General features: G+C 41.4%; 1 protein-coding gene across 2 annotated transcripts in view; it reads left to right on the top strand.

The window, feature by feature from the left end:
• Positions 1-15912, top strand: part of LOC137344429 (synaptotagmin-B) — a 536286-nt gene that overhangs the window by 452139 nt on the left and 68235 nt on the right. For both annotated transcript variants that reach the window (XM_068007395.1, XM_068007394.1), the window contains 3 exons: positions 1234-1401; positions 7156-7323; positions 10885-11002. In XM_068007395.1, coding sequence (XP_067863496.1) covers positions 1234-1401; positions 7156-7323; positions 10885-11002 — 454 coding nt within the window. The remainder of the gene's footprint in view (positions 1-1233; positions 1402-7155; positions 7324-10884; positions 11003-15912) is intronic.

The raw sequence follows: 15912 nt of genomic DNA, 5'->3' as shown, positions 1-15912 counted from the left end.
AAAAATAACCACCTTCTGTTTTTTATAACCTTGTGAAGTGACTTCTATGTTAGAAGTCTTGATAAAAAAAAATGACATTTGGCAAGGTTATTTTTGTGGCTTTTTTTGCAATGAGATACAAGGTTATCTGTTGCCTTGTACACATTATGCAGATTCTGTTTTGCAGATGATTGTTCAAATGTGTTTGTGCCAATAAAGGTATTAACTGTCAGAGGACAGCCATCTGTAATTCCCCACATTCTCACTTCATTGCAGAACAAATTATTGTTTCTGCTCACTGTACTGCATAACTCCTTAAATCTAACAGTTTAACCACCTTCACTGCATCCCTTCAAGGTCAGTTCAGACATGAGAATGTCTAACACCTCTGTTGTGGAAGCCAAAGACAGCCTTTCCTTCCCTTCAAGAGAAAAAGTAGGGAATTGCAGATTCCTCTTATTGATGTTTTAATTGGAAGGCAGAAAATTGCTGTCTCACTTGTGGATCTTCTGCATTAATATTGCAAAAAAAGGGAACCAAAAGCATGTTTTAAATTTCTAGGACAGGGTCTAGTGAGACTTATTATGGTATCTTTCCTGAATATTTAATTTGCATTTCATAAATTCCACTAGTCTTCTCAGTTAATGTCACATCGAAAACTTTGCCAAGGGCAGTGCTACCCCAGTGGGCATACTGTAGACCAATATAAAGACCTTCACAATGATACACCAACAATCATAAAATATCTCGAGATGCAATCCTGATGGTTAAGCGGGCATGGCGTCCTTTGGTGCCCTCTTGCACTGCCCTTACCGGAGTTTGCAGGGTCACTGGGAAGCACCTGCTTTTTCATGGGTCCAGTGGGTGCAAATGTCATTGAGGACACAATGCCAATGCCCACTTGTGCCATCTAGCCACAAACCCCGGTATGGAGAGGGGGAGGGGGAGGGGTGCGGGGGAGGTTGCCCACGCCCCAACCATGTACCCCTCAGCCCCCTGTGTAAGGGGGCTGATTGAGAAATTTGTTAAAAATAAAATTGCTTGTTTCTTGAGGAGTCAGCAGAGGTTCTGTCCCTTACTAGGCATGTTGGAAAATATTGAAAACAGCAGAGCCCAGGCAATCTGGATCCCTGCAGTTTTCATGTGGGTTCCACCGGTCTTCCACTGGAACTCCTTGGATTTTCAGGGCTCTCTTTATTAATGGTTGCCATTACAGACTTACAGATCTTCAACTGTTCTCCATGTCTTTTGCAGCTAACAGTGGGAATTATTCAAGCGGCTGAACTACCTGCCCTGGACATAGGTGGCACATCTGACCCTTATGTTAAAGTCTTCCTGCTTCCAGACAAGAAGAAGAAATATGAGACGAAGGTTCAGAAAAAGACTCTAAATCCTTCCTTCAATGAGTACTTTACATTCAAGGTAACATTTCATGGCAAGCTGCGAAACATTGAACAAGTTAAACTTCAGTTTCGGTTTTGTTTCAGTAAGAGGCATAGTTGTTTGTGTTCAATTTTTTATCTTTAACATTTATTACTATGCAATAAAATTCATCAGACAATGCCCATTAACGACCAAAGAGATTCCATAGTTTTACTGCCCTGCAGTTATTTTCATTCTCGCTAGCTAATTTGCCATTCACTCCATAGGCTTTAACTTTCTTTAAAAGCCTCACCTGTGGAACTTTGTCAGAATCCTTCTGAAAATCCAAGTAAATTACATCCATTTCATGGGATAATTTTTGTCCATTCATTTAATTATGAATTCCAGTACGTTCAAGAGGCTCAACCTATTATTAATTCTAAGTCCACAGTGACCATTCCTACTGTTTAGCTGAATAGTGAATACATTTACAAAATGTTCTTGAGCATTTTCCCCATAACAGATGTTAGGCTCACAGGGCTATAATTATGTAGTTAATATCTCTTCCCTTTTGGATAACATTCATCATCATAAACATCCACTCTCCAGATTCAAAATAAAATTATATTTTTCATTTAGTCGTAGACAATTTCCCCCCTGTTAGCTTAGTCAAACTGATAATAAATTTCTTTGGTCATCATTCCTTTCTTTCCACCCCCCTCTCCCATATACTCAATGGATTAGCTTTCCTCAACTATTGTGCTATTACTAATAACACTTTGCTCAATGACTGTTATTATGTAAGCAAATATTTACAATTTATCTATTGTATCAGTAGAACTACTGGCAGGTTTTGTTCTTAGGATGAAATTTCAATGGACCTGCTCCATCAGTGAAAGATACAACCTGCTCCTGCCACATTCCCCACAGTTGGGTGACGTGCCCAGCTCGGACCAGAATTTTAGGCCCAAATTGCTCCAATTTCTTCTCATTAATGTTTAATATAAATGTCATTAATATGGACTGCAAGTTTAGGGTTGCTCTTTTTCCCTATTATTGTTCAGAATATCAAACAATACAAGTTACAGGGTCTCTTCCCATATTATTGTTATACCTTCCAATCACTATAGGCACTCTCCTGCCAAGTACAGTACTGCAGCTGCAGAAGCAGACATGGTAGACCTGCTTGCTTCTTGCTTTTGAGTCAGCACTTAGGAAATGTGCAAGAGTGGCCTATTATAAGTCACCCTCCAACTTTTCTTACTTACCTATTACACTTCCTACTTGCTGAAATTAGAAACTATGCTATAGGGGAAATCAAGGGAACAGTCTAATCCAACTAAAAACAGAAAATGCTGGAGAAGCTCAGCAAGTCAGGCAGCATCTGTGGAGAAAGAAACAGAGTTAACGTTTCAGGTCGAAGACCTTTCTTCAGAACTGGAAGATGTTAAAAGAGTTAAAGTTTTTGAGCAAGTACAGATACAGGGAAAGCGGAGGAGGGGGGGAGGGGAGGAAAAAGTAAAAGGGAAGCTTTGTGATAGGGTAGAGGGATTAAATGACAAAAGGGATGATGGTGCAGGGCAAGGAAGGTGTTAACGGGACAGGTTAAGAAACAAAAGATTGATCAGGAATAGCTGTAATTGGCACTAGTGCCCCGAACTGGAAAATTTCATCAACTTTGCTTCCAATTTCCATCCTTCCCTCACCTTCACATGGTCCATCTCCCACTCTTCCCTTCCTCAACTTTTCTATCTCCATTTCTGGGGATAGGCCATCAACCAATATCTATTATAAGTCCACCGACTCTCACAGCTACCTTGATTACATTTCCTCCCACCCCGCTTCCTGTAAGGACTCTATTCCCTTCACCCAATTTCTCCGTTGCATCTGTTCTGACGATGCCACCTTCCACACCAGTGCTTCCAATATGTCTTCCTTTACCTCAGCCGAGGATTCCCCTCCACTGTAGTTGACAGAGCCCTCAACCGTGTCCGTCCCATTTCCCACCGCCCTCATCCCTTCCCTTCCATCCCAGAACCATGATAGGGATCCCCCTTGTCCTCACCTTCCACCCCACCAGCCTCCACAATAAAACGTATCATCCTCTGCCATTTCCGCCACCACCAACACGATCCCACCACCAAACACATCTTCCCCTCCCCTTTCAGCATTTCAAAGGGAGCGCTCCCTCCGCGACACCCTGGTCCACTCTTCCGTCACCCCCAACACCCGCTCTCCCCCCCCCGGCACCTTCTCGTGCAAGCGTAGGAGATGCAACACCTGCCCCTTCAACTCCTCCCTTCCCACTGTCCAGGGCCCCAAACACGCCTTCCAGGTGAAACAGTGGTTTACTTTAACTCTTTTAACATCTTCTAGTTCTGATGAAAGATCTTCGACCTGAAATGTTAACTGTTTCTTTCGCCACCGATGCTGCCTGACTTGCTGAGCTTCTTCAGCATTTTCTGTTTTTATTTCAGATTTTTATTTCAGATTTCCAGCATCCGCAGTATTTTGCTTTTGAGTTTAATCCAACAACTCAACAATACACTTCAATCCAGTTCACACTAGTGTAAATGCTTTTCATTTAGATCAGGCAGAGTTCTACGTGGCAGACATTCAATTTGTTTTTCTCTCAGTAAGAATACAAATATAATGGACACATACCTATTCGTGTAGTTGTGAGATTGTGATATCAGCCGTGGCTCAGTGATTTGCTTTCGCCTCTGAGCCAGAAGTTTGTGGATCCAAGCACTACTCCAGAGACTTGAATACATAATCTAGGCTGATATTTCAGTGCAGTACTAAGGGAGTGCTGCCCTGTTCGAAGTGCCATCTTTTGGATGAGATGTTAAACCGAGGCCCCGTCTGCCCTCTCAAATGGATGTAAAAGATTCCATGGCATTTTTCGAAGAACAGGGGAGTTTTCCCGGTGTCCTGGCCAACATTTATCCCTCAACCAACATCACTAAAATAGATTATCTCATTGCTATTTGTAGGACCTTGGTATGTGTAAATTTGCTTCTGCGTTTGCCTACATTACAACAATGACTACAATTCAAAAGCACTTCTCTGGCTGTGGGTCATCCTAAGGCCGTAAAAGGTGCTATATAAATGCAAATTCTTTCTTTTTTAATATGTATGAGAGTTATAAAGCAGCAGTCTGTAGATAGACTCCATATGCTTATGGTATTTTTTCAGATTACCTTTGATTTTCTGCAAATGATTACTTTTTTAACTAAGATATTTTGGAGTATCTCACAGTCACTGCTTCGTAAGTATTGTGCACATTTGAAAACTCCATTTGAATTGAATCATTGTTACAAAAATACCTATATTACAGCAGCGATAAATATTGGCTGTTTTATGTGGTTTATGTGATCTATATAACTGCTTCAGCGTTTGTGAGTCATGATTTCATCCACACTAAATGGCTACACGTAGGATCCTGGATACATCTCCCATTTAGCTGGAAAAACCTGCAATTTTCATTGATAGACACTGATTTGAGAATCCGTGCTTTACTGTTTGATATCACCAGGCTTATAACTCCTCACAATGCTTTCTGCATGAAGCAGCCCGACACTTGCTGAAACAGTAGGTTTTCAGACAGATTAAGTGAAATGTGCTGTCAAGTCAGGAATTTCTGCTCACTCTGAGCACGCTAATGGAATGTTAAAAACATATCACTCTAACGTACATCGGATCTGTGTTCCAGTGAAGTGAAAGCAATGCTATCTACTATGCAAAAGAAACATTAAATTATTCAAAACCTGTTATTTAAACAATGCATTCCACAGTCAGACGCCTCATCGTGTTTAGCTTTGACCCATTTCAACTGAATAATTTCATCAGTGCACTTTCTGTCCCACGATGACAAAATCCAGTGAGACTGAGCATAATTAAAATGAACGGTACACAGACAGTTAATTATCAGGCTGTTCGCACAGGTCGCAAGGTATGGATGTAAATATATTCAAACATATTGAATTATCTTTTATTCCTGTATATGCATCAAAGATTTAATCAGCATGTTCATTCACTGCATATCCTCCAACATGCGCTATTTGAAAAATGGTGACTATTTTGTTAATTATGTTCCTGGCGCAGTCTGTCTAATGCAAAAGAATTCACTATTGACGTGATTAAATCTGAAACAGCGCCACCTGTAGGATATTTCAACACACATCAACGTCACGGAAATTCAAGATGGCAAAGTGTTGGCATTGAGGTGTTACTAACAGATCAGTGAATTATTCACTCCTTTCCCTAATGTCTATTATACACCCACGAGTGTTATTTTCACATTTCTCTCAACTGTTATTCACACCAATGGAAATAAAAATGCTAATGGACAAATGTGAAGGCAACGCATGTTTCTGGCATACGCTGGTCAAACTGATGATTGTAGCCAATCCAACTCATCTTTGCACATCGATATTGCAGCAACAGCCTCCATTAGGGCACGACATTTCCAATCTCACTGCTGTGGAAACTGTTGCAGTTTCTCACAGCAAATGCCACATCATTTTAGTTAAAAAGTTCAAAATGTATATTGTGTTAGTAGAGATGTTACTGGGTATACTTTACCTTCAGCACTTCTTTTACTCTTCCAGTTTCTTTTTCTGATTTTCTCCCTCATCTTTAAAGTTCCCATGCAGAGTTTCACACATCAGGAGCATGCAGTGGGAATCCGGGTGCACAGTTCATTTGTGGGCCTGTGATTTTCTGTCCGTGAAAATTAATGGGGCGTACAGCCAAATTCTTGATATGTACTCCCAGTGTGGGAAGCTCTGCGCTGGGAGCATTAAAATGAAGATTTACTGTCTGATGGTCTGATGAATTATTGATCTTTCAGACCTATGAAATGCCACCGCCAGGGAACGACCCCCCTTGAACTATATCACTTACACTGTGATAGTAATATCTGGCTAGGGATTACACCATATAAAACAATCTCATATATAAATAGCCAGTGTGAAAATTATTGTTGAAATACTTGAGTATACTTTCCATTGTCAGGAAATGACTTTTTATGTGATGTCCTACAGATAGTTACATCAAATTACGTTTGCTGTATTTAAATTTATTCTGTTATGACAAAAAACAAAAACATCATTGTTTCCCTCTGTCAAATGTCTGATCAGGGCCAAGGTTTTCTTGTGCAAACTGAAGCACGTTGTTGAGAGTCACCAGCAGATTTACAAAGGAGACGTTACGAAACTGTCCACCATACTTAGTGCTGCAAGATATTTTCAATTAATGAATAGATTGCTTTGTCAAAACTTGTTAGACACTATGAGTTTTTAACTGCGGCTGAATGTTCATGACTCTGATTTGATAGTGTAGTCTCAAGACTTTTTGATACACTATTAAACTGTTGAGATGTCAAGCAAGAGGGATTCACTAATCTATTGAAACAAAACCGAGACAAGTACCTCAGATCTGGATATAAGCCCTCACCAATCATGAATAGTTTTGAATAATATTCCATAAATCACCATGAAATGTACCTATCATTTCTATAAATACTGTTGACTTTTTCAAAAATACTATTTACACAAAAATTTACCTGAGAATGTATATCTACAAATGAACCATTAACTGTCTGGTTCCTCTACACATGCCAATCTCTTGTTATACCTATAACAAATTGCATGGGATGGGGGGAGGGGTTCCCCCCTTCCCCCACCCCATGCAATTTTTTTTAGGTATAACAAGAGATTGGCATGTGTAGAGGAACCAGACAGCTAATGTTAAAGTAGATCCATAGATTTCTGTCATATCACTTTGCCTTTAACTGAATTCTGTACGCAGGTTCCTTATCAAGAGCTGGGAGGGAAGACCCTGGTGATGGCAGTTTATGACTTTGATCGATTCTCCAAACATGACTGCATTGGTCAAGTGTTAGTACTAATGACCAAAGTGGACCTTGGTCAACAACTTGAAGAATGGCGAGATCTGGAGAGCGCTGAAAAAGAAGAGGTAAGGTTTTAAATGTCTTGAAACAGTTTCTAATATCCATGTGCCACACTATGCAAAGGAAATAGAACTGCAGAGAAAGTAATTATAATGGCCCGGAAATTGCTCTGAGCGGTGAACCAACAGTACCAGAAGCTCATTAGTTTTAAATCTCATCCACTAAGTATCTGCGGGCTTTTCGTCAGTAACTTCCTTCAGTGGTGAGCTTAAACAGGTGTAGCGTTCTCTGAGCTGTGTGAGCGGGGAAACGATCTCTCTGTCCCCTCAGGCAATCAGCTTGAAGCATCATTGTCAAGCTGTGTGGTGAGAACCATCCTTCACAAGCTGTGCAGACCAAGAGCCAGGAAGTGTCAGATCGAATAGTAAATTCACTATAAAATCAGTTAGAGAAAGCGAAATAAAGAGAGGGTAAGATTAAAAGACGGAGATAAGAGACAGAAAGACAAAGTTAAAAAAAAATAAAAAATTTAAATTAAAAAAATTGGTGGGCCTCCCGAATCTGAAAATTAAAATGCCATTGTGGCACTGATGATGTAATCGAGCTGCGACTTCCCAATGTAATGTTCCCATCTGCCAGGCAAGGGCAGACCTCCCATGCCTGTTCTCAGGTAAGTTAAGATGGTGAGTAAGGGGGGGGGCGGTGGGGAGTGTGGTGGGAACCCATCGGGAATGCTACAAGACCCCCGTCACCATCTTAATCTCCCACCGGGATGAGAGGGATTAAAGTCTATCCTGATTCTACTTTCCTAAATAGTTCCGTTCATACCCAACCGCTTATTTCTGAAAATAGGAATGTTTGCTTTTACATATCAAAACAGTTTTTTCCACGTTTTAATCCTGCTGCAGCTCCAGACTCACCAGGACTGTTATTACCTGTAGTAAAAGTGCTTTACATTGAAAGGCTGGAAGTGGATTTTAATAGAAATTAAGCTCAGGCAACATTCGCGGCTGGAAATTCATCCATGTATAGCATTTATCCCACAAACAAAGTAATGGCTTTTCCCATGGGATAAATGCAAGGCACAGAAGAACTTCTGGCCCACAGTGTGAATGAGTTATAACAGGAAATTTTAATTTAAGCCTTATACACTCTCATTTATCTAATCCTGAAGGAAGACTAATTGGAGGATTCATTTCCATATCTTCTAAGTGCTAACAAAACAATTCAGAACAATTCAATGTAAAACCCCTTATATTTACAAATAAGTTGACATTTCATTCCACACATTGTTTTCTGCCTGTAGGTTATTGATTCATATAATATTCATATAATATAATATGATCTGCACTGCACGGCCTGAAAGGGTGGAAGAAGCAGATTCAATGGTAACTTTCAAAAAGGAATTGGATAAATACTTGAAAAGCAAAAATTTGCAGGGCTATGTGGAAAGAGCAGGGGAGCGGGACTAATTGGATCGCCCTTTTAAAGAGCCGGCACAGGCACGATGGGCTGAATGGCCTCCTTCTGTGCTGTACGATTCTATGAATATGTACTGACAAAGGGACTTGGTGACTTACTGAAAACAACCCACTGAATGACATGCCAGTAAGTCCCTCCCAGTGTGTGGTATATTGATAAAATCTATTAAATGGTTCAGAGGAAGTTTAAAGTGAGTAAGTGTACCATCATTTGCAGCTTTGAACACATATTCTGTTGTGTCAGTGGGCTATTTCTGCATCGATGGAAATGGGGAGATGTGACCATCTGAAAATGTACACCTTTCCTTAGCAAAACAGAAAAGTTAAAATAATTTTATCTATAATTTTTCTTCAGTCTATTTTACTGGTGCTGTCATTTTTGCTTTAAGTGGGAAATCCAAACTGTTGACTATATTGCGTTTGCTCTTGTCCCTCATCAACAGTTAAAGTGAACCTTATAACAGTCAGGAATTAAGAATCATAGCAGAAAAATAATCCACTATGACTGAAGTGCCCAGGCTAAACATGTGGTGCAATGTCCTTCAGAAAAAGCCTCACAATACTATAGCATTCTTGACATGAGTTGATGTTCCTTCAGATCCTAGGTCACTTATCAACTTTGCTATACTTTCACTTACATGTCACCGTTTTTACTATGCTCAGCAATCCAAACGCATAACATTTAAAAATACTTTAAAACTAAAAGCAATTACTCAACTTTACATTACATAGAATTACATAGAATGTACAGCATAGAAATAGGCCATTCGGCCCAACAGGTCTGTGTCAGTGTTTATGGTCCACACAAGCCTCTTCCCACCCCTCTTCATCTAACCCTATCAGCATATCCTTCTATTCCTTTCTCCCTCATGTGTTTATCTAGCTCCCTCTTCAATGTATCTATGCTAGTTGCCTCAACTACTCCTTGTGGGAGCAACTTCCACATTCTAACCACTCTCTGGGTAAAGAAGTTTCTCCTGAATCCCCTATTGGATTTATTAGTGACTATCTTATATTTATGGCCCCTAGTTTTGGTCTCCCCGACAAGTGGAAACATCTTCTCTATCAAATCCTTGCATAATCTTAAAGACCTCTCAGGTCACCACTCAGCCTTCTCTTTTCTAGAGAAAAGATATTCAATCTTTCCTGATATGTATAACCTACCAGTTCTGGAATCATCCTTGTAAATATATTGTAACATATATTGTATACAATAATTTATTAATAATTAAATAGTGAATTACAACTGTAAGTCACCCTCAGAGTCTGATTTACTCTTGCAGCTTATGACACCATCAGAACTGTTTCAATTTTACATGAAGGTCATATGAACTCTTAGACTAATGTAATACCAAAATTATGTGTTCATTTAGTTGTTGCAGAGTCATAATAGAATGGTAAATTATACAATAACTGAAGACTACTGTGTATTGGCATCTTGACTGAGGCAACACCCTACAGAGGTCATTTCTGAGTTTGGTTGCAGGAGGGGAAGCCTTGTTCACTGCCCATGTAGACACTGGGACATCGTGGGCAGCGTGCATGGTTGGCAGACGAGGCTTCCCTCCAGTAACGCCAACTTGGTAAATCAGCCATATATATGTGTATGTGTATATATATCTAAAGCCATAGGAATAGGCAGAAAATCACTTTTTGAAGCAGTAGATGATTACTTTCTGTCCTTAGAAATTTTTGATAAGTTTTTGTCATTGGTAAAATGAGGAATGTCAATAGTGGGATTGGGGTTGACACCCAGTATCAACACTAGATGCAGAGTAAAGTTTCCTCTGATTATCTCTAAATTCCAGTGCCATAATACCAATTTTAGAATAACAGTAATGCATCCGTACGGCTTTTCCATTTTCCCACACTACCCAATTTTATTGTCTGTTTGAGTAAGAAAGTCAATTTAGTGCCAGTGCTCAGATTTTGCTCGAAATCACACCCACCAAGACCAGGTTTTGAGCAAGTTCCAAACTCACTTCAACATGGGACCTTTACACCTAATAGATTCGAGCTCAAGTCCCAGAGGTGGAAAGATATTGTGCTGCCCTATTCCATTAATAAGTTCATTTTCTAAATGATTAAGTGCAAAAATTGGTACATTTTTGTAACCATCCAAATTGCTACAATTTTCTCCTACAGCCAGAAAAGCTGGGAGACATTTGCTGCTCTTTGCGTTACGTTCCGACTGCAGGAAAACTCACTGTCTGCATCCTGGAAGCAAAGAACCTGAAGAAAATGGACGTGGGTGGACTCTCAGGTAAGTAAGCCAACTGCTCATTTGAAAATGCCAGGATTTAAGAGAAGCATTAGAGTTTACAGTGAGCACACAGACACTATGTAATATATCACCATCTCTCCATGAAGGAAAAATAGACTGCACTTTATACAGTCTTTTCAACTAGTAGATCCCTCAGGAACTCTTCAGTTTTTATCCCTTGGCTGTCTGAAAACAATTTGATCAAAATGCATTACTAGTTACTGGTAAGAAAGTATCAGCAGTCACTGAATTAAGAATTATGCTTTGGTAAAGACATGGTTTTGGATTCAAATCCTGTAAAGAAAACAATTTGTGAGAAACATGTCACAAAAAGTACTTTTGTTTTAAAATGAGCTGTGTCATAAATATTGGATTCAATTTAAGCCGGTAAAGCCTGATAAAACTCCTGGAATGAAAAAAGTTAAGTTGGTTTTTGTTTCCTTAACAATAATAGGAATAAAGGGAAAAATAAACACCCAGCTCTGTATTTCCTGGTGTACTTGTGTTTTGTACGTAACATTTGTGACAACAATGCTTCCCTAAAATAAAAATGTTATTTTATTCACCTCAACAAGCTGCCAAATAATATTGAAACTGCACCGATTCTGTCTTGTTTTCATGCACCCAATTTTATACCAGTTTTATCTTTCATGAAAAAGAAACTGGGAACACACCAATAAAATCTGGATTCAGTGCAACTGAAAAATGGTACAAATAATCATACAAACTTGTAAAAAAAAGACAAATCTAATTGTAATTTTTTGATTTTTTTTTCCCCCATAATCCTCCACTTTTTTTTCCTAAATATCCTTCTGAGAGCGGTTAATTTGAGGTTATTGCCCTAATGCAATGGTAGTTTGATATGCAATATGGAACCACATTGAATCCCTTTCATTCTGCTTTCAGGAAGTGTCCTACCCTGTGACCTGACTATCAGTGCAATGCATCACTTCCATGACTGGAGAAGTTTTTTTTAAAATCCAATTATCTCTCCCGAGCATTTTCACTCTTCGTGCTGCCAGCCCTCTGATACTTCCCCAAAATGTCCACTCTTCATTTGTGAGCTTGGTGTGGGTGTCAGCGGGCTTATCCATAGTGCAAGGTTTGTCATCAGAGACAAGCCATTAAGCTGCCCTCACTCAATATTCACTTAAATGTACTTTGAAGCAGGAATCCATGGCCCAGGGGCATTCCTACTGTGGTGTTTTATATCATTCCTACTATGATCCTGACTAAGATCAATCAACTCAGTACAGACAGAGGGGTCAAATCTGAGACCTTCCTAGACCATAGATGGCACAATTTTAAAGGGGGTGCAAGAACAGAGAGACCTGGGGATTCACGTCCACAAATATTTGAAGGTGGCAGGACAAGTTGATAAAGCTGTTTTAAAAAAGTATACGGGATCCTTGCCTTTATAAATAGAGGCATAAAGTACAAAGGCAAGGAAGTTGTGCTAAATCTTTATAAATCACCGGTTAAGCCTCAGCTGGAGTATTGTGTTCAATTCTGGGCACCACACTTTAGGAAGTATGTCAAGGTCTTGGAGAGGGTGCAGAGGAGATTTACCAGGCATGAGAGACTTCAGTTCTGTGGAGAGACTAGATTGTTCTCCTTTAGAGCAGAGAAGGTTAAGAGTAGAGGTGTTCAAAATTATGAGGGGTTTTGATAGAGTAAATTAGGAGAAACTGTTTCCAGTGGCAGAAGGGTCGATAACCAGAGAACACAGATTTAAGATATTTGGCAGAAGAACCAGATGGGAGATGAGGAACGTAGGACTAGGCCATTTAACCCCTCGAGCCTGTTCCACCATTCAGTAAGATCACGGCTGATCTGTGACCTAATTCCATACACCCACCTTAGCCCCATATTCCTTAATACCTTTGTTTAACAAAAATCTATCAATCTCAGATTTAAAATTAAATTAACATTTGAGCTAGCATCAACTGCCATTTGCAGAAGAGAGTTCCAAACTTCTACCACTCTTTGCGAGTAGAAGTGTTTTCTAACTTCACTCCTGAAAGTCCTGGCTCTAATTTTTAGGCTATGTCCCCCAGTCCTAGACTCCCCAACCAGCGGAAATAGTTTCTCTCTAACTACCTCTTCAGTTCCTCTTAATATCTTGAAAACTTCGATCAAATCACCCCTTAATCTTCTAAATTCCAACAAATACAACCCTAGTTTGTGTAATCTCTCCTCGTAATTTAACCGTTGGAGTCCAGGTATCATTCTAGTAAATCTATGCTGCATTCCCTCCAAGGCCAATATATCCTTCCTAAGGTGCAGTGCCAGAACTGAACACAGTACTCCAGGTGTGGTCTAACCAGGGCTTTGTATAGCTGTAGCATAACCTCTACCCCTTTGTATTCTAGTCCTCTAGATATAAAGGGCAACATTCCATTAGCCTTTTTGATTATTTTCTGTACCTGTCCATAATATTTCAATGATCTATGTGCATGGACCCCTAAGTCTCTTTGGACCTCCACTGTTTTGAGCTTTCCACCATTTAGGAGAATTCTTTTTCTGCAGCAAATTGTTGCGCTCTGGAATGCACTGCCTAAAAGGGTGACGGAAGCAGATTCAACAGTAACTTTCAAAAGGGAATTGGATATATACTTGTAAAGGAAAAAATTGCAGGGCTACAGGGAGAGAGCAGGGGATGGGACTAATTGGATAGCTCTTTCAAAGAGCCGACACAGACACTATGGACTGAATAACCTCTGAAATGCTGTATGATTCTATGTGGCTCAACTACAGCAGATAATGCAGACAACTGAACCACTGTAGAAGGAGGATAATACGAGAATAGGTTTCATTTATGTGACTGCCTAGTTGTAAAACAAGCAACTTAAGGAACTGTACCATTATGCAGAAAGAAAATCCAAGGTACAAACTATGTAGGGTCGATTTGTGACTATTCAACAAGTTGGAACATTGATTGTTTTTGCACAGTTCTATCAATGGCATTTAAGGGTAAATTCACTAATCCCACACTCTGGAGTTAGGGCTAAAATGCTGTTGTGCCAATTTTCTGACCCATACATCTTGCAGAGCAGAAATTGGTATGCGTTGCGCTTATTTTGCAGATGCGACACGTATCAATTTAGCAGTGGGATGGCCTGTGCACAATCTGTGCTAAAATCGTGGGCTCCATTTTTTAGGTGTCCCGGGCAGGACACCTAAAACAGATGTTAGGCCCCTTGAGTCAGTTAATTATTGGCTTAACACCTGAAATTAGTCAATGATGAGCAAGGCAGGTGTCGGGCCTGTCCTGCTCAGGATTCTACAGCGGCCGCCAACCAAAGGTACGTATTTAAACATTTATTTTTAAGAAACACCTTCCTGTGAAGCCAGGAGGAGGAGTGCTTCCTCGAATCCACAGGAATCACAGTCCCATCACCTCCACCCTGCCCCACCCCCGGCCAACCCTGTAACCCGCTCCAACCTTCCTTCGTGGGACTTACCTCACGGCCACTGCCACGGAGGCATGGGGCGTGAAATTGACATCTCCCGTCAGGCAAGCTGGCTGTGGAAACACGACCAGCCCCTGCAGCGTGCCACAATTATTCAGATAAGGCCTGAGAACCAATTTCTATTGATCCTTAGGGCTTTGCTTAGGGCGTGCTCTGCCTATGCAGTGCTCCTAAAGTAATTGTTACCATTTTCGAGTGTGGCTTCCTGCAAAGAACATGGGCTCGATATTAGCACCCGCTATCGGGTGCGTTCCTGGCGGGGGGGGGGCTCCGAAAATCGGGGATTCCCGGGGCGGGGCGGGAGCCCGGCTCCAACCCGCCCACTTCCGGGTTTCCCAGTGACGCGCTGACATGCGTGCGCAGCCCCCACATGTGGGACTCCCGCAGGCAATTAAAGCTGGCGGGGTACCACTTAAAGTATTTATTTAGGTATTTCAGGTCGTTAACAGACCTGAATAAGTAGATAATTCAGGAGGGGTGGGATTTTGCAAACAACTGGGACTGTTTCCCATACTGGGGGAAACACTCCCAGTTCAAATGGACGTGTTGCAGCTATCAGCCGGTGGCAGCTGCAAAGGTCCATTTGACAGGTGGGGGGGGGGGGGAGACCCTCACTCATTGCAGGAGGCCACTCTGTCACTTTGGACAAAGTTTGGCCTCCACCACCCTCCTCCTAACAATAAAATTCACCAACTTGCACACTTGCCCCGGTGTCCAGACACATGTACCTACCTTGCGGACCCCCTCAGATGTACATCTTCTGGATGGGGGCCGCCGCAGCTGCAGTCATGACCTCCTCAGAGGGCGAACAGCCTCGCCGGCCACGCCATCTACCTCTGACACGTGGAGCTCCACAACACAGTGCTGTGACACATCCACCTGCACAGCAGGAGGGAGGGCGACCGCAGAGAGATGCGTCGCAGAGGGCACTACCCTCGCCACAGGGTCCACAGACCGAGGCTCAGCTTCCTGGACCTCTCTGAGCAGCAGTGCACACGGAGGCTCAGAGTCACTCGACATGTAGTCCTGGACATCTGCAGTCTCCTTCATGCCGAGCTGCTCCCGGCTGGCCCGAGCACCATCTTCTTACCTGTCACTGTCAAAGGCACCACTGCCCTCAAGAACTTCTCCTCCGCATCCTTCCAGGGTGCCACCGGGGACATCGCCGACGTCTCTCAGTCGTCTACACAAAAGAGCTCTGCAAATACACCTACACCCACTCTGCAGTGACACAATGGGTGGCATCAGTTGTGGGTCTTCATTGTGATCCTCAGGAATGGGCATTATTGCACAAACCAGACTTATAGGGAGAGGTTAGACAGACTGGGACTTTTTTCCCTGGAGAGTAGGAGGTTAAGGGGTGATCTTATAGAAGTCTATAAAATAATGAGGGGCATAGATAAGGTAGATAGTCAAAATCTTTTCCCAAAGGTAGGG

This window comes from Heptranchias perlo, chromosome 27 (genome assembly GCF_035084215.1).
Source record: "Heptranchias perlo isolate sHepPer1 chromosome 27, sHepPer1.hap1, whole genome shotgun sequence".
Taxonomy (NCBI): domain Eukaryota; kingdom Metazoa; phylum Chordata; class Chondrichthyes; order Hexanchiformes; family Hexanchidae; genus Heptranchias; species Heptranchias perlo.
The sequence above is the reverse complement of the archived record's forward strand: the minus strand, read 5'-3'. Positions and strand labels throughout refer to the sequence as shown.